Source organism: Camelina sativa, chromosome 10, assembly GCF_030686135.1.
Source record: "Camelina sativa cultivar CO46 ecotype springtype chromosome 10, ASM3068613v1".
In the NCBI taxonomy this organism is placed as follows: domain Eukaryota; kingdom Viridiplantae; phylum Streptophyta; class Magnoliopsida; order Brassicales; family Brassicaceae; genus Camelina; species Camelina sativa.
In genome coordinates this window covers 25,513,801-25,535,690 of record NC_141889.1, presented here as the reverse complement: position 1 = coordinate 25,535,690, position 21,890 = coordinate 25,513,801, and the positions used below count along the sequence as shown (strand labels likewise).

The 21,890-nt window shown below is 42.7% G+C and overlaps 3 protein-coding genes and 1 pseudogene across 7 annotated transcripts; 3 read left to right on the top strand and 1 right to left on the bottom strand.

The window, feature by feature from the left end:
- Window positions 1-4,567: 4,567 nt before the first annotated feature.
- Window positions 4,568-5,883, top strand: LOC104719648 (putative cytochrome c oxidase subunit 5C-4 pseudogene; annotated as a pseudogene). Of its 2 annotated transcripts, none has more exons than XR_015568646.1 (3): window positions 4,568-4,685; window positions 5,327-5,543; window positions 5,679-5,883. The product of XR_015568646.1 is annotated as a putative cytochrome c oxidase subunit 5C-4 pseudogene, transcript variant X1 (transcript). The 2 variants fall into 2 exon arrangements; XR_015568647.1 differs by having other exon boundaries at window positions 4,585-4,685; window positions 5,330-5,543.
- A 5-nt stretch (window positions 5,884-5,888) lies between these two features.
- On the bottom strand, window positions 5,889-8,818 carry LOC104719649 (cysteine-rich receptor-like protein kinase 42). 3 transcript variants are annotated; one of them, XR_015568645.1, is made up of 6 exons: window positions 7,785-8,766; window positions 7,563-7,676; window positions 7,042-7,387; window positions 6,711-6,945; window positions 6,452-6,596; window positions 5,889-6,362 (listed from the first exon to the last, which is right to left on the bottom strand). XR_015568645.1 is itself a non-coding variant. In XM_010437606.3 (6 exons), the coding sequence occupies exons 1-6, from the start codon at window positions 8,524-8,526 to the stop codon at window positions 5,988-5,990; spliced, it is 1,962 nt and encodes a 653-aa protein (XP_010435908.2). In that variant the 5' UTR covers window positions 8,527-8,818; the 3' UTR covers window positions 5,889-5,987. The 3 variants fall into 3 exon arrangements, 2 of the variants coding, with proteins under 2 accessions (XP_010435908.2, XP_087325553.1); XM_010437606.3 differs by having other exon boundaries at window positions 7,042-7,392; window positions 7,785-8,818; XM_087469427.1 differs by lacking the exons at window positions 5,889-6,362; window positions 6,452-6,596 and having other exon boundaries at window positions 6,707-6,945; window positions 7,042-7,392; window positions 7,785-8,742.
- Window positions 8,819-11,205: 2,387 nt separating this feature from the next.
- On the top strand, window positions 11,206-12,159 carry LOC147937351 (uncharacterized). The gene has a single exon (XM_087468759.1). The coding sequence runs from the start codon at window positions 11,206-11,208 to the stop codon at window positions 12,157-12,159; it is 954 nt and encodes a 317-aa protein (XP_087324885.1).
- A 381-nt stretch (window positions 12,160-12,540) lies between these two features.
- LOC147937350 (uncharacterized) lies at window positions 12,541-14,282 on the top strand. The gene is made up of 3 exons (XM_087468758.1): window positions 12,541-12,698; window positions 12,915-13,413; window positions 13,578-14,282. The coding sequence occupies exons 1-3, from the start codon at window positions 12,541-12,543 to the stop codon at window positions 14,280-14,282; spliced, it is 1,362 nt and encodes a 453-aa protein (XP_087324884.1).
- The last annotated feature ends 7,608 nt before the right edge of the window (window positions 14,283-21,890 follow it).

Below are 21,890 nucleotides of genomic sequence, written 5' to 3'. Positions count from 1 at the left end.
GAGAATATAATTGATTTTCTTGATAAAACCTTTTGATGAGCAAAATTACTTTCTGCAAAGAGATTTGATTTAGTAATTTTGTGAACAATTTAAACTTGTTTTTAAAGCTAATGTTTAACCTAGAATTTTACAAAGAGATTTGGATTTTCTAGTTTTAAATTTAGATAATATTTGCAGTGAGAACTGATTTATTTTACAGAAGAGTTTAGAGTCTAGATCTGATTTTAATTGCTTGAATCCTATTTAATTATTGATTTAATATTTTGTAATTCCCTGAGAAATTCTCTGGACCTAGCTTTTTGATTTTCTGAATTTACAACAGTTTTATTTAATATTTTGCATTGCTTTTCTTTATTTAAATCAACTTGTTTAGCATAATCATAAAACTCTATAATTTATTGTGTAATCTAGAGTTCTTGTGGAATTCGACCCCTAAGTATTACAGTGACCTCTTAATTTGAGAGAGTAGCTCTAGGGTAAATTTGAGCACATCATTGCTCTTCTTGGTGTTCTCCCTCTGATGCAAAGTCATCGATCTCAGTTTCTGTTGAGTTTTCATCCTCACTAATTTCATGATCATCTCCTTGTTGGATTGTCTCATGTGGTACAGGAACTTGTTGGACTGTTTTGTGAGGGATATGAACTTGTGGAGATGGTGATTGTGCTTCATTAGAGCTTGCCAAGCTTGCAGAAGAGGAGTCTGATATGCAGGAATTAGATACTTGTACTGTTGTGTAAATGGAAAGCAGCTTTCATCAAACACTACATGTCTTGATATGTAGACTTTACCCGTTGGAGGATATAGGAAGCGGTAGCCTTTATACTGTGTATGGTACCCTAGAAATACGTATTGCAGAGACCTCGGATCAAACTTGTGATTGGCCATGGGTCTGAGATACGGATAGCAGGCAGATCCAAACACTCTCAACATGTTGTAGTTCGGTTTTTTATTAAAAAGTAGCTCATAGGGACTGCAATTGTGTAATGTGACAGATGGAAGCAGATTAGAGATGAAACTTGTTGTAAAGAAGGCTTCTACCCAGTGATGAAGAGGAGTATGGCTGTGAAACATCATTGAAAGCCCAAGCTCCACCAGATGCCTATGTTTCCTTTCACCAATCCCATTTTGCTGAGGAGTGTAAGGACATGAGATTATGTGAATAATTCCATGTTCTGATAAGTGTTGTTTAAAAAGATTTCTTGTAAACTCTCCTCCCCCATCACTCTGAAAAGCCTTGACCTTAGTCTTGAACAGATTTTCTACCATTTTCTGAAAAACTTTGAAGATTGCAATAAACTCTGATTTTGCTTTCATTGGATAGAACCAAGTAAACCTTGAGAAATCATCCACAAATACAGCAAAATACTTAAATCCTTGGTTTGATACAACTGGTGATGGTCCCTAAAGATCACAATGTATTCGATCTAGGGGACATAAAACTCTAGAATCAGAAGAAAAATATTGAAGCCTACTATTCTTCCCCATCTGACAAGGCTCACAAATGGAGGTGGTGCTGCTCTTATTTGTAATGATCTCCTTGATGGATTAAGTTTTTGGAGAACTTGTGAATTTGAATGCCCAAGTCTGTGATGCCATGTATCTTCAGAGGCTGTGTACTGACAGTTAGAGAACAGAGCTACAAATTCTTGATTCCCCAACATATACAACCCACTACTTCGAGGACCCTTTGCTACCACCTTTTGGGTAGGTATATCAACAACGCAAACTTTATTAGAATCAAACCACACACCACAAGGCAGGTCATCACACAGATTAGACACAGAGATAAGAGACTTTTGCATGTCCGGACAAACAAGAACCTCATTTAACGAAATCTTACTTGAAGTAGAAGCAATGGTTGTAAAGCCAACGTGAGTTATAGGCAGAAAGGTTCCATCTCCAACCTGAACTGTGTCATTCCCATGTAAGTTGTAGCAGTCTGCAGTTTTGTAGCAGAGGAGGTGACATGAGCTGTAGCTCCAGAGTCAGTGACCCAGTCATTGCCATCAGAGATTTGCAGAGAGGAGAACACTTGAGCTACATCAGGACGTTGATAATTTTGATCGAACCGGTTCCATCAGTCAGTCGCAACATGTCCTGTTCAACCACAAATCTGACAAGATTGGTCTTTCTCCAGTTGCTTGAGGATTGGTTTGATGTTGAGAAAAGCCTCTTCCTCATGAGGAGTAACCACCTCGTCCTCTGTTTTGACCTGAAGACCTTCCTCTACCACGATAACCTCCTCTCGACTGATTCCCGTATCCATTTTGTTGAGCATGAAAGGCAAGATGTGGAGTAACCGAGTCAGGAACACTATAGGACTGAAGCTTGGTGTCAAATTTTTCGACTTCAGAGACTACATCACCGAAGCTTGGTAAAGAGATCTTTCTCAGAGAGCTTTGAATGACAGTCGTGATTGGGTCATAATCACGACTCAACCCATTCAAGAACCCGAATATTTTCAGGGACTCATCAATGGGTTTGCCAATAGAGCTCAAAGCATCACAAATGGCTATAAACTCACAACAGTACACAGCAAAGGACAAATCTTTCTTTTCTAAAACCCATAGACTACGGCGAAGAGTAAACTCCCTAGCAATGCTACTCTTATTGAAGTTCTCAGCTAAAGAAATCCATACTTCTCTAGAGGTAGTGATGTTATGAACATACCCGAGGACTTCTTCAGAGAGAGTACCAAACAGTCACGACCGAATGAGTTGATTTGTGTAGAACCAGGCTTCATATTGGGGGTTTGGGATCTCAACACTGTTTGTTGTTGAGATTGTTCGAGGTGGAGCTGTGACGACACCATTCACGAATCCTATGAGCTTTTGACATGACAACAATGACTCAAATTGGGTTTTCCAAAGGAGATAGTTGGTATTATTGAGTTTAATAGTGACGGTACTGGTGACATGTATATTGTCAGGAAAGGGATACGCAGTAGCCATTGATGGACCTGTTTAGGTTTACAATAGCTCTGATACCATGATAATAAAGACAGAACTTTGAGAAAACTTTACTGTTTTATTATAATTTCTTGATACATTATAATCTTAGGGTACATTGTCTTATATAGAGGCAGAAGGAACAATCTAGAATAGGATAAGTCATTGTGACAGCTGTGGAGAGCTAGTCACCATCCTTATTCTGCAAGACACCGAATTTGTTATGGAGCATTGGAGTTGCAGGTACAGTCTTTGTCTTCACTTAAAAGTGTTGATTGGGCTTCTGCAATGGGTCTCTTCCTTGTTGGACTGTTTTGTGATCCATTTGACCTATATCACTTATAGTTGAGTTGAACTTAGTGGGAGTTTCTCTGTTTGATCGTGGACGTAACTTGTAAAGTAAGCAAGATAAATTCACGTGAATACTTGTTATAATGGCTGGTAATGATAACCCTACCTTCTTGGCTAAGCCAACCAAGATCACCAATGCATGACCAATATTGCCTAAAATAATAATGTCCAAAATCGCTAGAATTTTCCTCCATTATGCTTGTTAATTGGGTTCGATAAGCAGGACGCCACTATTTGCGTATATTCTTGACTAGTATTCTGCTGATTTCTTATTTAAACTACTTTAGATGATAAACATTTGTTATTTGTTTCTTTGTTTAACTTGTCCGCAAAATATATTTTGTAAATTTCTATATCAACCAAAACAACTCGAATCGATTTTTTGTGTGTGTGGGAAACCTTGATTGTTAAGGATAGTGGGCGAGCGCACGATGAGATACTCGTGCTTCTGACGTTTTCTCATGGTGTTGATCAGGGCCGGCTTAAACATAGACTGCATCCAATACGATAGTAACTAAATATTCAATTTTTTTAAAATTTTTTTTTTACTACTAAAATATTCAAATTACTCACCAAATTTTTGAGAAAAAAACTGTAAAATCAAATGATATGTTGCAAGAAAAAGAAAAAGAAATGTAATAATATATTTAAATTTAGGTTATAATATAAATAATTTTATTAGTTTAGTTTAGATTTTATAAAAATTAGAATAAAAATAAAAGAAAAAAATTGAATTTAAATGGGACATGGTGCAGATGCACTTTGTGCACTGGTCAGCGCCGGGGCTGGTGTTGATAAACCCTATAGACAAAAAGCACACTGTTTGGTTTTTTTTCTTTACTATGTTTTGTTTCTATATATCTCTGTCTAATTGTAAATTCCCATACAGACAGTCCAATAACGACACCGATCTTTCTCGAAGGTTTTAGATACTTCCTTTTTTTCTATGATATATATAACAGATGCCAAATTTATCTTTGTAGTATATATACGATTATGTATCTTTGTTATCGTGTTTATTTAGAAGAAATAAATAAACTAAAATCTTCCCGACAATATGTAAAACAAGAAAAATAAACGAAAAACCAGGAAACTTAAATATATGTCATGGTCCAGTGCTGAACCAAACACATACTTCCACACACGTGGTTCTCAGCGGCGCTTACGTGTGTTACACTTGTCAAACAACATACATCAACTCGCAAACAAACCGTTGATCTTCAAATCTTTAATCTTAACCGTTGTTCACGTCCTGTAAAAGTGATCACTACAAAGTCCGTAGCACTGGATTATGCCTCAGCCTTTATACTACATGTGAGATCTTTCTAGGCTCATGAGAGTCTTGAAGCTTCTCTGTAACTTCGATCACTGATTTTAATCTACAGGTATGAGTATAAGAAAATTTCCTACTACTTTCCTACTACATTTATACAAATTTTATCGCATCATTTTCGCTCTCGCTTGTTAGTAATTTGTATCACACTATCATATTTCTTGCTTTGCCTCTCTGTTTATCGAATATCATAATATATTTTATAAGGTGCAAAAACCTATACTTGTTTCGATTTTTGACATCTTTATCAAAAAAATTTAACCTAGTAGTAAATATCAGTTTGCTTTTGCGGTTTGCTGATATTTGCTAATGTATTTGAAGAACCAAAAACAGAACACTATTATACTCAACATGTCAATCATTATTTTTTCTTTTCACAAATGCAAAATTGGAGTTGGAACGATGTGATAGTATACACAAACATAAAATTAGATTGATGCCATATTGTATATTTGTGTGATAAAATTCAATTTTACTATGTTAATTCTACATATGAGTGAAGTGATATTAGTGCAGTGGTCAATGGTAAGTCATTAATGCACAAGACACCATCACACCAGGGATCGAGTCTTGTTCTCTATATTTATTTATAGAGAATTTGGCGAATGGGCCGGACTTTTATAGTCAAGAAAAAAAAAACATTGCAGAAGGAGCTTATGAATATTATGTTCTGATAAGTACACTATATTATAGTAGGCGACCTAAATGGCAAATGTTCCGAAGATCGGGAAGGCTATCTATAAAGGACCAAGCATAGTCAAAGAGATAGTATATGGAATAGCACTAGGCATTGCAGTTGGAGGGCTGTGGAAAATGCATCATTGGAACAACCAACGACAAACGAAGGAGTTCTATGATTTGCTCGAGAAGGGAGAGATCAGTGTTGTCGCGGAAGATGAGTAGTATTCGTGTACGTTTCTCTGTTTTAGTCTTGCGCTATATTTAAATCTGGATAATTAGCATTTTTGGCGACATCATGTAATGAAAGTGTGTCGTGTGCTTAACTGATCTGAATTTTGATTGTGTAATTGTTTTCTTGATGTAGGATGGCATTTGTTATGTTATCAAATACGAATTCAAGATCAAGAACCGGTAAGGAATGTGTCTTAGGTTGTTGAATATATGTATGATTGTGTTTTTTCAATAAATATTAGAAGAACAATGGGAGGTTATAAAATCTCGGATATATATGTTGAAAGAGTTAGTATTTTGTTAATTCAGTTTGTGAAATCCATATTCGTGCTAGAAAATCAGATTACCCGGAAAAAAAAGCTCGATATAATGCAATCGTATGCAATCAAATGAATTTTGTGTTCACCTACCTTAAATTGGTGAAATATTCTAGGAAAAAAAATCAGTAGCTTCTATGAGTAGTGGAAGATCCTGAAGAGGTATATGAAGCTTGATCCGTTTTGACCATCGTGTTAAACGTCGTAGTACTATTTGTACTATGAGATATAGTACTACTGTTCTCTAGATCTGTAGTTAAAGGGCTAGTCCTCAAGAATGGAGGATTGGTTGGAGATGGAATCAGGTACTCTCTCTCGGTTAACATGCGGATGACTTCTTCCATCGATGGTCTTAGTGATGGAGAAGCTTGCGTGCATAACAATCCCACGCGAAGAACTTTACAAGCTTCTGCCTCGCGGCCTTGTTCTTGACGAACCTCATCTTTTAGACATGATTCAAGAGCTTCAACCAATCTATTCAGTGTATAGAGGTTCCAGACCTAGAGAGACAGCAAACAATAGTGAATTTTAAAAATCTTTCAATCTTAAAACTTTGTTAACGACGAATATGGTTTTTTGGGATTCTTACTCTTTGTAAGAGATGACCTGTCACTGGTACGAAAGCGTTGTTTCTTGTTCCACAAGCAATCTCGAGGACAAGAACTCCAAAGCTATAAACGTCTGCTTTTTCCGTTAACTGTCCTCTTACAACATACTCCGGAGCCATGTAACCTCTGTATAAAGTAACAAGTTAAACTCAGTTTTGAAATATTTACTTCGAGCTTAACACATAAAATTTGATAGTGATCCGAACCATCATAGGTTCTAGTGTTTTTTGAGTCGCTTACAGAGTTCCTGCGATGCCGGTACTAAGATGAGTTTTGTCCGGACCAAAACATCGAGCCAAACCGAAATCAGCGATCTTCGGATTGAGCTGTTCGTCTAGAAGAACATTACTAGTTTTGATGTCACGATGAATAATCCTCACCGGAGATCCACCGTGTAGGTAAGCCAGTCCCTCTGCTGTTCCCAGGATTATGTTTAGCCTCTGGCTCCAGTTTAAGACCTTGCTTTTACATTCATCTGTCAGAAAGAATTCACTTATAAGACTTTACTCTGTTTTCAAAACATTTTAATATTCATTTTCTTCTAGAGATCAACTTAAGGAGAATTTATTACCAAAGAGAAAGTGGTCGAGGCTTTTATTGGGCACGTACTCGTAGACCAAGAGACTCTCGGGTCCTTCAATGCTACAACCAAGAAGCTTGACGAGGTTTTTATGTTGGATTCCACTAATGAGATTCACTTCGTTGAAGAATTCTTCTACCCATTCTCTTGTGTTGAACACTAGTCTCTTCACGGCCACGTTCTTACCATTTGCAAGAGTTCCTAAGAAAACGGTGCCGTTTCCTCCTTCTCCTAGTTTTTTCTTGCAGTTGAAGTAATCTGTTGCCTTCTCTAGTGTCTCATACTTGAACTTCGTCTTTGAATTGTTGAATTTTCTCGAAATTAAACCCAGGTTTTTCTGTTCTGTTCCCGAGGAGATGAGTGAGATAAATCAATCAAAAATTAGGCTGCCATATGCATTTCGGGTATGTGACAGGTGACATGCCTAATCAAAATAATGTTCTAAGCTAGAAAACGAATGTTTCCATATATGGATTCAACATATCACATATGCATTTAATTGAATGTTTTACCTTGTTTGGTCTTTGATACTTTTATCATAATGGCATACGTTGCCAAGAGAATGACCATGACAAACGCTGACGTTGTCAAGACCATAGCCACAATGACTCCTTTGTTAAAAATCACTACAAGCAAAACAAAACACACCATTAGTTTGGTTCATAATGTAGTTATTTTTCAATCCATCTATTAATTTTTTTGAAAATATGACATAATAAGTAGTAAAATCTTACCATGAATTTTATGATGTCCATCACCATTGTAAAACTTGTGATCAGAGTATCTGAGATAACACCCTGTGTTCATAGCTCTTCCTTCTCGCCTCGAAACGCACCGTTTCACTTCTTTAACAGCTTTCTCCAAACAAGCCCTACAAGCTTCCTTCCCCAAACTCTCCCAACACTGAGCAAGCGCGTGCACACCACTCTCTCCGGCGACTCCGAACCCTCTCTGTGTAACCGCGACTCTGGCGGCGGTTTCCGAAACTCGAGACCCGAACTGAGGATCCAAAACGGTGTCGTTGCTGCATGAATAACTATCCGACGTAGCGGAGACTGATTCGCCGTAGAACTCGTAAGTTTCGTAACGGAGGAAACAACCGTCAAGGAAGATTCTTGCGGAGGAGGAAGGGAGACAACGAGGGAGGCGCGTGCGTGCGATCGCGTAACAGAGCTGGCAATCAGACGGTGAGAGATCGTTGTGGCATTGGATCAGTGCGAAGACAGACGGCGTGGTTTTTAGAGATTGAGTTGCGAAACGTCGTGTGGTCAGTTTTAGAGAGAGTGAATGCATATCTTCGACGAACGTTGGGATGAAGTTTGGATCTGCGGAGGATCTGCTACGTCCGCCGCAGAAAAGACCGGATACGGTGGTTCTTTGGTCGTCGGTTGAGGAAGACAAGAACGGTAAAACGAAGAAGGAATATAAAAAGATGATGTAATGAAACGGTATTGTTTTTATGATGACGCAATGCATTTTTTTAATGTTTTCTTTTGTTAACTTATGTTGTGATGTTGGTGTTTAGATATAGGACTGCATTTGAATGCATTATACTAATCACTTAACTGACTAAAAAAACATCTATTGAATGAATTTTAACTAATCTATGATGTAGTAAAGGAATGGATACAAATAAACGATATAGAGACATCATGTAGGATCTTGGATTTAAAGCGATAGGAAAACGTGTACAGTTGTAAGAGCCTGATTAGGTCCAAATTAAAAGTAGTGATAGATACTTCAGACATTCATACTGCTTTAATAATTGAGTACAATTTTTTTAAATTTTATTGGTTTTATCCTCGAAAATTTCAGGAAAAAGAAACCCATTAATAGTTTTTTTTGTTTTTTTTTTCATTTTTTCTTAAAATGTAATATTCTAAATATTATTACGATTTGTGTGTGAACTATGTAACCAAGAGAATACTACACAAAGCATAATTTCAAATTGAGAAGTATCGTTTTCAGAAATTATAAAACGGGCCGTCCTAATTTATGCGTCGGTGGCTAACTCGTCAAGTGGGTGGGGTAGGGTTAGGTTTGGGTGCAGCTAAATTCAATAATCTTCGCCTCAGTATTATTGACTCGAGTCGTACTCATCTGAATACAACGTTGCGTATAAATATTGGAGTCAAGTATATAAATATTGTCTAGAGTTTTGGGACACAAATATTGAAAAACAAATTATAAGACTATTAATCAACCTAAATTGATTCGTTACAATTGTTCTAGTTTGATATGTAAAAAAGTTGATCTTAGTTCATTTTTTATATAACATTAACTTCTTGTTATGTGTATCAGTGTACGAGTATATCTATCAAAGTTTCATGAAAAAACTATTGTATCTACAAATCCGTTGTAAAGTTTAGCAATATTACAAGGTTAAAAACTTGCAACGCAACTTAAGCCGCATGATAAATTTTATTTGTTGAGGGCCTTCCAAACCTGTCTTAACGTTGGAAATTGTTGCACACATGAATCATTTCTATAGGTTTAGACAGAAGCATTTTAAAATCAAATTTGATTAGTTAGTTCTAGTAATGATGGATAACTTTATCCTTTAGTAGATTTCTATCTTCAAGGTGTGGTGTAGAGTTCATTAAGCTACATCGGCTTGAAATTTATTTGTGGTTGGGTGCGTTGATTTGTTGTACAAATTATTGTTGTGATCGAATTATTGCTGCACCAAGAGACCTAAAGCCGTAGGCCCGTAGAATATTGTGACCCTGATTACATTTTAAGGAACACAGATTGATGTAAAAAGAAGAGGGAAACAGATTAAGTATTTAATGTATGTTATTCTTCTCTTTCGAGCTAAATGATTATTTTTTTTTATCGTCTTCCACGGACAAAACAATTTGAATATAATATATCTATATATATTAAGTTACCTTGCGTAGCCACGTCAGCCACTCTCCCTAATTAATGAGGCAAAATTTACCCACTAAGCTTTTTCTATTTTCTTTGACCCAAATCTCTTTGAAGGCCCAAATCTTTTTATAATTTACAGATGTTGTATTTGCCCTCATAAATATACTTTTTCCCAAACTTCAACCGCCATCTTACGATCGCCGACTTCAACCGTCCTCCCTTCTTCATTCTTTGTTCTTCGTGCTTAGGCACCGAGTTAATTAAGAAAGAGTCAACCTCCTTTTACCGAGCTATAAATATCTAATTTTGACCGATATCAACATCAACAATTTGGCGCACCAAATAGGGGGAACCAAGTCGAAATTTTCTTTGAGAACTTAGAAGACGTACCTACGGAGAATCGATGAGATGACAAGAGGAACCAAAGACGCACACCAAGGCGAAGGATCATCAGGAGGAACAATCACCCTGGCGACGGACCAATCGGGGAATACAGCGCTCCCCACACCCGATGCCCCTAGGAAAACCACAGTTACCGATAGTCCCAGCAAATTCATCATAGCCACGAATCTGGCAAGCCCCTCGACGACCGAGGCAACACCGACCCCCGAGCAACTCGCCCTTCTTGCTGATCGACCCATCTCTAGCATCGACGAATTGTTCCACAGGATACTGATGCGCCTCGACCAGCAGGAACAGCGGACGAATACTCCTGTGAACGCGCTAACCACGGCGCAGGCCAGATCCCAGGAATAAATAAATTACATCAATACAACTCGATCAAACCTAGCGAGTTCCGGCATTGTTGGGATAACCGTAAGACCACAATTGGAGGTCGACAACTTGGACCCCCGTCCTATAGGCCGAGAAGGACCAACTGGAAACCGAGACCCCGAGTTGAAGGAAATCAAAGATAAAATGCATGAAATGGAAGCGATATTCCAAAAAGTAACAAGCAAGGCACCGGTGGTAGACCTCGTGCTAGAAGCAACACAATGAGCACCATTCTCCAGAAGATTGGCGACGACGCCAGTATGACGATCGGTCAAGCCAAGGCTAGGCTACTACGATGGAACTGCCGACCTGCGAGACTTTCTGCGCACTTTCGGGGTATCCCTCGGCCTTCTGCAATTCAGCCCGGAAGAGTACGATGCCGGAACGTGTCAAGTCTTCACCGAGCACCTGACAGGCACCGCTCTCAGTTGGTTCTCGCGGCTCCCTTCTGGGTCAATCGACAGTATAAAGGACCTAATAACCGAATTCCTGAAGCAATTTTCGGTTTTGATGGAGAAGAAAAACTCTCATGCCGACCACTATGCCCTGACACAAGAATGTCAGGAATCGCTTCGGTCTTTCATTGGACGGTTCAAGGAAGTCGTCGTCAACGTTTTGATCCCTGATGCTGCGGCAATCGTCGCGCTCAAGAACGCCCTATGGTATGAATCCCGCTTCAAAGAAGAACTGTCCTTGACACATGTGGAGACCATGCGACCGAGGAGGGGAAAGCAGTGCAAATCCACTCATGCGACCGAGGAGTGCCGCTACCTCCAAACGATCTTGATGGAACGATATAAAAAGGGCGCAATAGTCGTCGACCTTGACAGAAGCAAGACGCCCCACCCCGGGAAAAACAGTCCTAGGCGAGGAGAAACTGTTGCCCAGAAGTTTGAAAGCAAAGATTCCAAGATTCTCGACGGCCAAAGTGGGGACGAACTGGAGATATCGGACGACGTCACCCACGAGAAGCGACCTCGTACAGATCGTAAGCTTGATCAAAACCTACCACAGCCTAGGCGACGAATAAATATGGTTATGGGAGGATTGGCAGGGTGCAACGACTCGATTAGGCCAATTAGGGATTACACCAAGAAAGCCGAGATGAAGAAATCTTGGCCATCAAGAATCAATTCCCCAAACACGCTGATATCCTTTGACAATAGCGACCTAGAAGGGTTAGATCTGCCACACAACGACCCACTAGTCGTCGAGCTCCTAATAAGCGGAAGCCAAGTCACAAGAATCCTGATCGACACCGGAAGCTCGGTGAATGTGATCTTCAGAAATGTCTTAGCTCAAATGGAAGTAAGCGAAAGCGACATCATAACGGAGTGCCACTCGCTAACAGGGTTCAATGGGGATTCCATTATGACAATTGGCAACATAGAACTACCGATATTCGTTGGGGGAACGGTTCGATATTTTCGGTTCGCTGTGATAAGCCCACTATCTACAACGTAATCCTGGGAACCCCGTGGCTCCACAAGATGCACGCAGTTCCATCGACGAATCATCAGTGTGTCAAGTTCCCAACTCCGAAGGGCGTACACACACTATGGTAATGGTAACCAACATAGCGCGAGGGCATGCTTTTTGATTGAACACAAGATGCGCACGGCGAAAAAATTATAGCAATCAAAGCAAAGGGTCGGCGACGACAGCTCGTCACCAACAGATGGAAAGCAGACCCTGATCCAACAAGGTGTTACCACAATAGAGGAAGTAATCATCGATGAATCCAACGCAAAGAGGCGCGTGAACATCGAAACGAAATTAATTCCAGAGATGCGCAGCGAGCTTATCCTCTTTCTACCAACTAATGCGGCAACATTTGCGTGAACAATGGAGGACATGAAAGGGATCGATCCCAAAGTCACAACGCATGAGCTCAATGCCGACCCAACTCACAAACATGTCAAGCAAAAGAGGAGAAAGCTGGGACCAGAGCGATCGCAGGCGGTCAACGACGAAGTTCCTTGGTTGCTTGGTAACCAGACGAGGTATCAAAGCAAATCCAAAACAGATCAAAGCTATAATTGACCTACCCGCACCAAAGAATGCTAAGGAAGTACAACGACTAACTGGTCGGATAGCTGCCCTGAACCGCTTCATTTCGCGATCCACTGATAAATGTCTCCCGTTCTACCAGCTTCTCAAAACAAACGGAAAATTTGAGTGGAGTCAGGCATGTCATGAAGCGTTTGCCAAACTGAAAGAATACTTGTCAACCCCGCCGGTCCTAGCTCAGCCAGAACACGGCGAGACCTTTTTCCTATACACTGCGTGTCAGCATCATCTGTCAGTGGAGTACTAGTCAAGGACGATCGAGGAGAACAGCGGCCCATTTTCTGCATCAGTAAGTCGCTTGATGACACTGAGACACGTTACCCAATGGTCGAAAAGGTTGCCTTGGCGGTCGTCACCTCTGCAAGAAAACTTCGTCTGTACTTTCAGTCGCATACCGTTTCCATATTGACCAACCAACCTCTGCGAACAATCCTCCACAGCCCTAACCAGTCCGGACGACTAACCAAGTGGGCAATAGAGCTCAGTGAATATGACATCGAGTACCGCGCCCACCCACCCGCCAAGTCTCAAGTATTGGCAGACTTTTTGATTGAACTACCTCTTGGTAACGACGAGCTACCCGACAACAATTCGAACGAAATGTGGACTTTGCACGTCGACGGAGCCTCTTCGCACCTCGGTTGCGGGGTAGGATACGCCTGACATCCCTGACAGGAGAAATTCTGGAGCAGTCATTCCGACTACGCTTCCAGGCAACAAACAATGTCGCCGAATATGAAGCACTAATCGCCGGCCTCAAACTTACCGATGGAATAAGGATCAAGCGAATTCGTGCTTTTTGCGATTCTTAGCTCGTCGCCAGTCAGTTCAGCGGTGAGTACGATCCTAAAAGCGAACCTATGGCAGCTTACCTCGATATCGTTCGAATTCTCTCCAAGCGTTCCAGCGAGTTCGAACTGATCAAAATCCCAAGGGGAGACAACGCTCGAGTCGACGCCCTGGCGGCACTCGCCTCGACCTCAGACCCCGATCTCCGACGCGTCATACCAGTTGAAAGCATCGACACACCAAGTATTAAGGAAGCTCAGCCAGCGACCTGCCTCGCACTTCCTCAGCCAAACGAGATAAGAACCACATGGAAGGCTGCAACATCAAAATGGGACTTCGAACGTCCCTCTGACGACGACAAGACGGATTGGCGAGTCGAGATTTGTGCTTATCTGGCAGACGGTAACGTGCCAACAGACAAATGGGTAAACCAACGGTTGAAAATAAAGGCCGCTCATTATACCCTGATGAAGGAACATCTACTCCGGTGGACCGCATCAGGAGCTTTACTCATTTGCCTACACGACGAAGATACCGAACGAGTCATGATGGAGACACACGAGGGAGCCGAAGGGAACCATTCGAGAGGACGAGCCCTGACACTGCATATTAAAAAGCATGGCCATTATTGGCCAACCATGATATCTGACTGTGAGAAGTTCGTCGCCAAGTGCGAGAAGGGCCAACGTCATGCACCCATCATCCATCAACCTACGGAACTGCTCTGAACCGAAGCAGCCCATACCCATTCATACGATGGGCGATGGACATAATTGGCCCACTCCCCACGTCAAGACAGAAGCATTACATCCTCGTCCTAACCGACTACTTTACGAAGTGGGTAGAAGCTGAGTCTTACGCCAACATCAAAGCCAAGGACGTCCAACTATTTAGTATGGAAATTCATTATATGCCGGCACGGGCTGCCATACGAGATAGTTACCGATAACGGCTCCCAGTTTATCTCCCTTCAGTTCGAAGATTTTTGTGCCAAATGGCAGATCAAACTACGAAAGTTTACCCCGAGGTATCCACAAGGGAACGGCCAGGCAGAAGCAACGAATAAAACCATACTCGACGGGTTAAAGAAAAGAATGGATGCCAAAAAGGCGCTTGGGCCGACGAACTCGATGGGGTGCTCTGGTCTTACCGAACGACCCCGCGACAAGCCACAGGACACACCCTGTTTTCCCTAGCCTATGGGATGGAAGCCATGGCCTCCACCGAGGTCAGAAGTTCTAGCCTTCGACGAATAATGCTCGTCCAGGATACCACGCTTAACAATCAGATGCTTATGGACATACTCGACGAGTTAGAAGGGGAACGCTATAGGACACTCCTGCGAATTCTTAATTACCAACTTGCCTCGGCCAAATAATACAACAAGAAAGTCTATAATCGGCTCTTTGACGAGGGCGAGCTCGTCCTGCGAAAAGTCTTCGAGAACACTGCTGAGCCAAACGCCAGAAAAATGGGAGCTAATTGGGAAGGGCCATACCCAATATCAAAGGTCGTCCACCCAGGCGTGTACGAGCTACTTACAATGAGTGGTGAACCAGTTCCGCGATCTTGGAACTCGATGCACTTGCAGCGTTTCTATTATTAAAAAAAAAAAAAAAAGACGACCTAGTCTATCTATTAGTAGTAGTCGATAGACTGTTCTTTTCTTATGTAATCTGAACTACGAACGGCTTGATCCCTTCTGATCGAAGGGTACGTAGGTAGTCCCGTTCACGGGACACAGCCACCATTGATAAAATCTTTAATCTCCAATTTTTGAAGTATGTGTTTTTACCTGTTACCTTGGCCCGGTGATAGTCCGACGCTCCGGCATAGCAGTCTAAGCTGAGTCGCAACTCGCAAAATAATAAGACGACCATCACGCGTCGCACCTTAGACAAGAGTAATAAGTCGAGAAGCAACTCGCTACTCTTAGGAGAAAAGGGAAGCTAACCTCCTACGTCGCACCTGTAATCCCGAGTCAACGACATCGAATCATGAGTCGTTAACCCTTCTAAAAGCCGAGTCGCATCTCGCAGAATTCCTAGAAGGAAAAACAAGTAAGCCGACCACCGCGCGTCGCAATTTTAAACGTAAACAAGCCAAATTAAAACTCGAAACAGGATCAGTCCATAACTCGACAATTGTTTTAAGGGAGCCGACCCCAATACGGCGACAAAGGAGAAGCAAATGAAAAAAAACGGGCGCTATGAGGAGAGCAAAATCAGCCTTCGATCCCCAGGTCGGCATTGGAGGGTTCGTCGAACTCCAATTCGCCGAGTTTCGCCTGCCAGAAGCGGCACTCTGCACGCAGCTCTTCTAGTGTACCCAAAGGGACATCCGCACCCCTAGTGACCATCTTCTCGAGGTACGAACAGATCCCCTCGGCGCGATGACTCTCGCAAAACATGTGGTCGGTGTTCTCCAGTTGGTCGATGTAACGAATCAGCCTTTCGATGCAATCCCGGCGAGTCGTGACCTCTATGTGGTTCTCGAACGGCCTCCTGGTTAAAGGCTTCAAATCGTCTGACTAGGAATCCTCGCCTCGGCCAAGAAGGTTTCAGGAAAGTTTTTAGGTTTCACGAAGGTTTTACAGGTTTTATAGCAAAAATGACCAAAAGGCAAGGAAAATACGTTTTAGGAAAGTTTGAGAGCTTTACAGTACATGCAACGTTTGAAGAAATTCCAGAACTCACATTTCGACGTACTTGGTGTCTATGGAAAGCTGAGAGAGTCATCTTTCTCCTCGAAGTGGAATCAAGTCAATCAATCCAACCATCCGAAAAGTATGCCTGATTTACCGAGACGTACCTTAAACCGACCTAAGAAGAACCATCAAGCAAATGGGGTTTTATTGAAGGCCTGACCAGCTACCACCACGGCGGCCCAGTCCAAGTATTCACCACCGTTCTAGAAGCTTCCTACGCTGCCCCTTGCCATGCAGTTAACAAGAGAAGACGTTTCTACCCTTACAAAACCCTAAACCTAGACAAACCCCTATAAATACTCTTCTAAACCTAGGGTTTAGTGTGTGCAATCATTGGAGCAGCCAAGAGACACGACCAGAGGAGCAGCCAACGTCCAGACCTCTCCCTCGTCCCCCTCTTTGAAGCTTTGAGATCCACCAACTCTTTCTATTCTATTTGTTTTGTACTTTGTTTCTAAGGGAGAAGATCCTACAACTTTGTTTGACAATCATTGAAGTAATATCTAAAACCCTTTTCTCTATTTATTCTTTTATGTCTATGAATTGTTTAAACCTTTCTTTGATGATTCCCTTAAACATGCTAGAGTAGTTTTCTAGTTGGGTTTAAAGGGATAAATCAAAGGGGGGAGATGATCTTAGTTTAGGTGGCAATTTTTAGGGTTTGTTAGATTTAAATCTGTTTATTCTATGCTTTATTTATAAGTCTTTACTTAATGCTTTAAGTTAGCCTCATGAACTAATTATGATCTAAAGTGTGTGTGCTGTGCCAAAAGCATGCATGTGTGCTTGACCGAGCTTAGATGTGTGGGGAGACATAGGAAGCACATACCCTTTACCTATGGAATTCCACGGATTAGAATCGAACCTGTTTTAAATGCTTTGATCTATGCGTCGTTGCCTGCGACAATTGAGTAACGAATTGTAGTGATCTTAGACGGTTAGCTTGAGAACTTTAAGTTAACGGTTCATTAGTGTTTCGTAGTCCGAGTTTTAGATAAACAAACTAACCCTAAACTTTCCTAGATAGATAGATCATTGAACCCCTACGATTCTCCTTGATTCCCAACGCTTGTTTTATTATTTTTACTTGCTTTTATTTACATTTATTTGCTTGCTACAACCGTGACAACCAAAACCCTATTTTTATTGAGTCCTAATCTTACTTACCTCCGTTGGATTCCGTTGAACAGCAACGCTCTCTCTGTGGGATCGATCCTTAAATACTACTACCGATTAGCTGTGCACTTTCAGCAGTTGTGTGGTCTTTTTAAGGCAAAAGATTTGAAGTGAAAAACCACACACATCAGGAGGGTTTAAGTCCCATGTTATGTTTGATTCTGGAGCTACTCATAGCTTCATTAACCCGGAGTGTGCAGAGAGCGCGGGTATCGTAGGAGATCCCGAAGAGCGTGCATGAGTTGTTAGAGTTGCTGGAGGCAAGTTTCTGAGGGGCATTGGTCGAGCGAGGGGTATTGATATTCAGATCGCGGGAGAGTCTTGGCCTGCGGATTTGCTTATCAGCCCAGTGGAGCTGTATGACGTTATCTTGGGGATGTACTGGTTGCATCGGCATATGGTTCATCTGGATTGTCATGGGGGAAGAGTGGAGTTTGAGCGCTCAGGAGGGAAGTTGGTTTATCAGGGGATTAGACCGACTTCGGGGAGTCTCGTAATCACGGCCATTCAGGCTGGGAAGATGATTGAGAAGGGCCGTGAGACTTATTTGGTTACTATATCTATGCCAGAGTCAGTGGGGAAGTCTACGGTTAGCGGTATTCAGGTTGTAGAGGAGTTTGAGGAAATGTTCTAGTCATTGTAGGGATTACCACCTTCTCGTTCTGATTCTTTTATGATTTAACTGGAACCAGGGACGACATCGTTATCCAAGACTCCTTATAGGATGGCTCCAGCAGAGATGGCAGAGCTGAAGAAGCAGTTAGAGGATTTGTTGAGCAAGGGATTCATCCGTCCTAGTGTATCACCGTGGGGAGCGCCGGTGTTATTCGTTAAGAAGAAGGATGGGAGTTTCCGCTTGTGTATAGATTACAGGGGTTTGAACCGGGTCACTGTGAAGAACAAGTACCCTCTTCCGAGGATCGATGAATTGTTGGATCAGTTGAGAGGTGCTACTTGGTTCTCCAAGATAGATCTGGCGTCGGGTTATCATCAGATCCCGATAGATGAGGCAGATGTGGAAGACCGCTTTCAGGACGAGGTATGGGTATTATGAGTTTGTAGTGTTGCCGTTTGGGTTGACTAACGCACCAACTGCGTTTATGAGATTGATGAACAGCGTGTTTCAAGAGTTTCTGGACGTGTTTGTCATCATTTTCATCGACGACATCCTGGTTTATTCGAAGAGTCCTGAAGAGCATGCAGTGCATTTGAGGGCAGTTCTGGAGAAGCTGCGGGAGCAGAAGTTGTTTGCTAAGCTGAGCAAGTGTAGTTTCTTGCAGCGTGAGATGGGCTTTCTGGGTCATATTGTGTCTGCAGATGGGGTTTCTGTAGATCCAGAGAAGATTCAGGCTATCAGGGATTGGCCTAGACCGCAAAATGCCACGGAGATCAGGAGTTTTCTTGGGTTGGCAGGGTTTTACAGGAGATTTGTGCAGGGGTTTGCGAGTAGAGCAGGTCCTATGACTAAGTTGACGGGGAAGGATGTTCCTTTTGTCTGGTCACAGGAGTGTGAGGAGGGCTTTGCAAGCCTGAAGGAGATGTTGACTACTGCTCCGGTGTTGGCTTTGCCTAAGCAGGGAGAACCCTATGTGGTTTATATAGATGCATCTAGAGTGGGTTTGGGATGTGGGTTGATGCAGCATGGGAAGGTGATTGCCTATGCTTCGCGGCAGTTGCAGAAGCATGAGGACAACTATCCTACTCATGACCTGGAGATGGGTGCTGTAGTTTTTGCCCTGAAGATTTGGAGATCTTATCTTTATGGTGCAAAAGTACAGGTGTTTACAGATCATAAGAGCCTGAAGTATATATTCACTCAGTCCGAGCTGAACTTGAGGCAGAGGCGGTGGATGGAGCTGGTGGCAGATTATGATCTGGAGATAGCCTATCATCCTGGTAAGGCTAACTTGGTTGCAGATGCTTTGAGTGGGAAGCGGGCGGCTTCGGCTGAGGAGCAGGATATGGAGTCTTTGGTAGGGGATATCAGTGCGTTGAGCTTGTGTGCGGTTTCTCAGGAGCCGTTGGGTTTGGTTGCAGCTGATAGAGCAGATTTGTTGAGTAGAGTGCGGTTGGCTTAGGAGTCGGATTTGGGGCTGGTGAATGCCTCAAAGGATGTTAACTCAGAGTATCAGGTTTCGGCTAATGGTACTATTCTAGTGCATGGGCGGATCTGTGTGCCCAAGGATAAGGAGTTGAGGCAGGAGATTTTGAGAGAGGCTCATGCTAGCATGTTCTCTATTCATCTAGGAGCGACTAAGATGTACCGAGATCTCAAGAGGTATTATCACTGGGTCCGGATGAAGAAGGACGTGGCTAGTTGGGTTGCGAGGTGCGATGTGTGTCAGCTAGTGAAGGCTGAGCATCAGGTACCAGGTGGTTTGCTGAAGAGTCTTCCCATTCCAGAGTGGAAGTGGGATATGATTACTATAGACTTTGTGGTTGGTTTGCCAGTGTCCAGGATGTTTGATGCTATCTGGGTCATTGTGGACCGGTTGACTAAGTCGGCACATTTTCTGGCCATTAAGAAGACTGATGGAGCAGCGGTCTTGGCTAAGAAGTATGTGAAGGAGATAGTCAGGTTGCATGGGATGCCAGCAAGCATTGTGTCTGATAGGGATTCCAAGTTCACTTCGGTGTTCTAGAGGGCATTTCAGGCAGAGATGGGCACTAAGGTGCATATGAGTACAATTTATCATCCATGACAGATGGACAGTCAGAGAGGATGATCCATACGTTGGAGGATTTGCTGAGGATGTGTGTGCTGGGCCATTGGGCATATCATTTGAGCTTGGTAGAGTTTGCTTACAACAACAGTTACCAGGCGAGTATTGGCATGGCTCCTTATGAGGCTTTGTATGGGAGGCCGTGTCGTACACCGTTATGCTGGACTCAGGTGGGGGAGAGGAGCATGTACTAGGCAGATTTTGTTCAGGAGACTTCGGAGAAGATTCGGGTTCTCAAGCTGAACATAAAGGAAGCTTAGGATCGGTAGAGGAGTTATGCCGATAGGAGGAGGAGAGATCCTGAGTTTCAGATTGGAGATAGAGTGTACCTCAAGATGGCCATGTTGCAGGGTCTGAACAGGTCATTGACTGAGACTAAGTTGAGTCCGAGGTATATTGGTCTGTTTAGAGTAATTGAGCGAGTTGGACCAGTGGCATATAGACTGGAGTTACCTGAGGTTATGTGTGCATTCCATAAGGTTTTCCATGTGTCTATGTTGCGGAATTGTCTCCGCGAGGATGATCAGTTGTTGGCTAAGATTCCTGAGGATCTTCAGCCTAACATGACTTTGGAGGCGAGACCAGTGAGGGTTCTCGAGAGGAGGATCAAGGAACTTCGGAAGAAGAAGATTCCTTTGATGAGAGTCCTTTGGGACTGTGATGGTGTTGAGGAGCAGACTTGGGAGCCTGAGGCAAGGATGAAGACAAGGTTTAAGAAGTGGTATGAGAAGCAAGCCGCGACTTGAGCTTGCCTAGCCTGGTCCCATCTGTAATGTGTGGCTGGAGAGGGAATGGAGTATTCCAGCCCATCTATCTTGTTTACTTGGTCGCTTGGGGTGGTTGGTTGTGCGACTAAGTAACAAGATGAGGTGGTGTTTGGGGTACTAAGTTTCGGCGAGGCAGTGTGTTGGAGGAAAGGTTCATGTTTTAGAAGTTTCTATAAGTGGAAAGTTTCCAGAAGTGGAAAGTGCTAAAAATGGAAAGTTTTATGTGAGTTAGAATTTGTCCATTTTTAGTGGCGGAGAGCCTTGGAGAGGGATTGTGTGGCCTTTGTGGCGGGCTGTTTAGCCATTGTGTGGCCTTTGTGGTGGGCTGTTTAGCTAGAGTGTGGCCTTTGTGGCGGGCTGTTTAGCCAGAGTGCCTGTTGAGGCGGTCCTTCGGGACAGATGGTCTATGTAACGGTCGTTCGGGACGAGTGGGCTTGGTGGCGGTCCTTTTTAGGAAATTTGTTTGGCCTTGGTGGCGATCCTTTTTAGGACATTTGTTTGGCCTTGGTGGCGATCCTGTTTAGGACATTTGTTTGGACTTGGTGGCGGTCCTGTTACGGACATGTGTTTGGCCTTTATGGCGGCTCGTTGGGCAGTGGGATGATCCTTGTGTGGTCATACGGTATTCTAGTGAGGGGATATGTGGTTGGTAGGGCATCGTGTTGTCTTACACGAGCCACGGAAAGGAAACCTGGATAGGGATAGGACTCAGACGTGTTCAGAATTGGTTGCTCGCGACTCTTGGGGAACTTAGGTTCTATCGTGTTGTCTTACACGAGCCATGGAAAGGAAACCTGGATAGGGATAGGACTCAGACGTGTTCAGAATTGTTTGCTCGCGACTCTTGGGGAACTTAGGTTCTCTTGGTACCGTCATATCCTACGACTTTATGGCTTGGGAGTATGGCTGGTATATCAACTTCGGATGACGATCCGGGGGCGCGCTGTAGAGTGGCAACCCGAG

Coding starts and splice junctions, on each gene's coding strand:
- LOC104719649 (XM_010437606.3), bottom strand. CDS start 8,526: ATGCATTGCGTCATCATAAAAACAATACCGTTTCATTACATCATCTTT. Junction 6,946..7,041: donor CCTCGACCACTTTCTCTTTG/GTAATAAATTCT, acceptor TCTTTCTGACAG/ATGAATGTAAAAGCAAGGTC. Junction 6,363..6,451: donor CAGGTCATCTCTTACAAAGA/GTAAGAATCCCA, acceptor CTGTCTCTCTAG/GTCTGGAACCTCTATACACT.
- LOC147937350 (XM_087468758.1), top strand. CDS start 12,541: ATGGAGGACATGAAAGGGATCGATCCCAAAGTCACAACGCATGAGCTC. Junction 12,699..12,914: donor TTGCTTGGTAACCAGACGAG/GTATCAAAGCAA, acceptor CCAAACTGAAAG/AATACTTGTCAACCCCGCCG. Junction 13,414..13,577: donor CTTCGCACCTCGGTTGCGGG/GTAGGATACGCC, acceptor TGCGATTCTTAG/CTCGTCGCCAGTCAGTTCAG.
- LOC147937351 (XM_087468759.1), top strand. CDS start 11,206: ATGGAGAAGAAAAACTCTCATGCCGACCACTATGCCCTGACACAAGAA.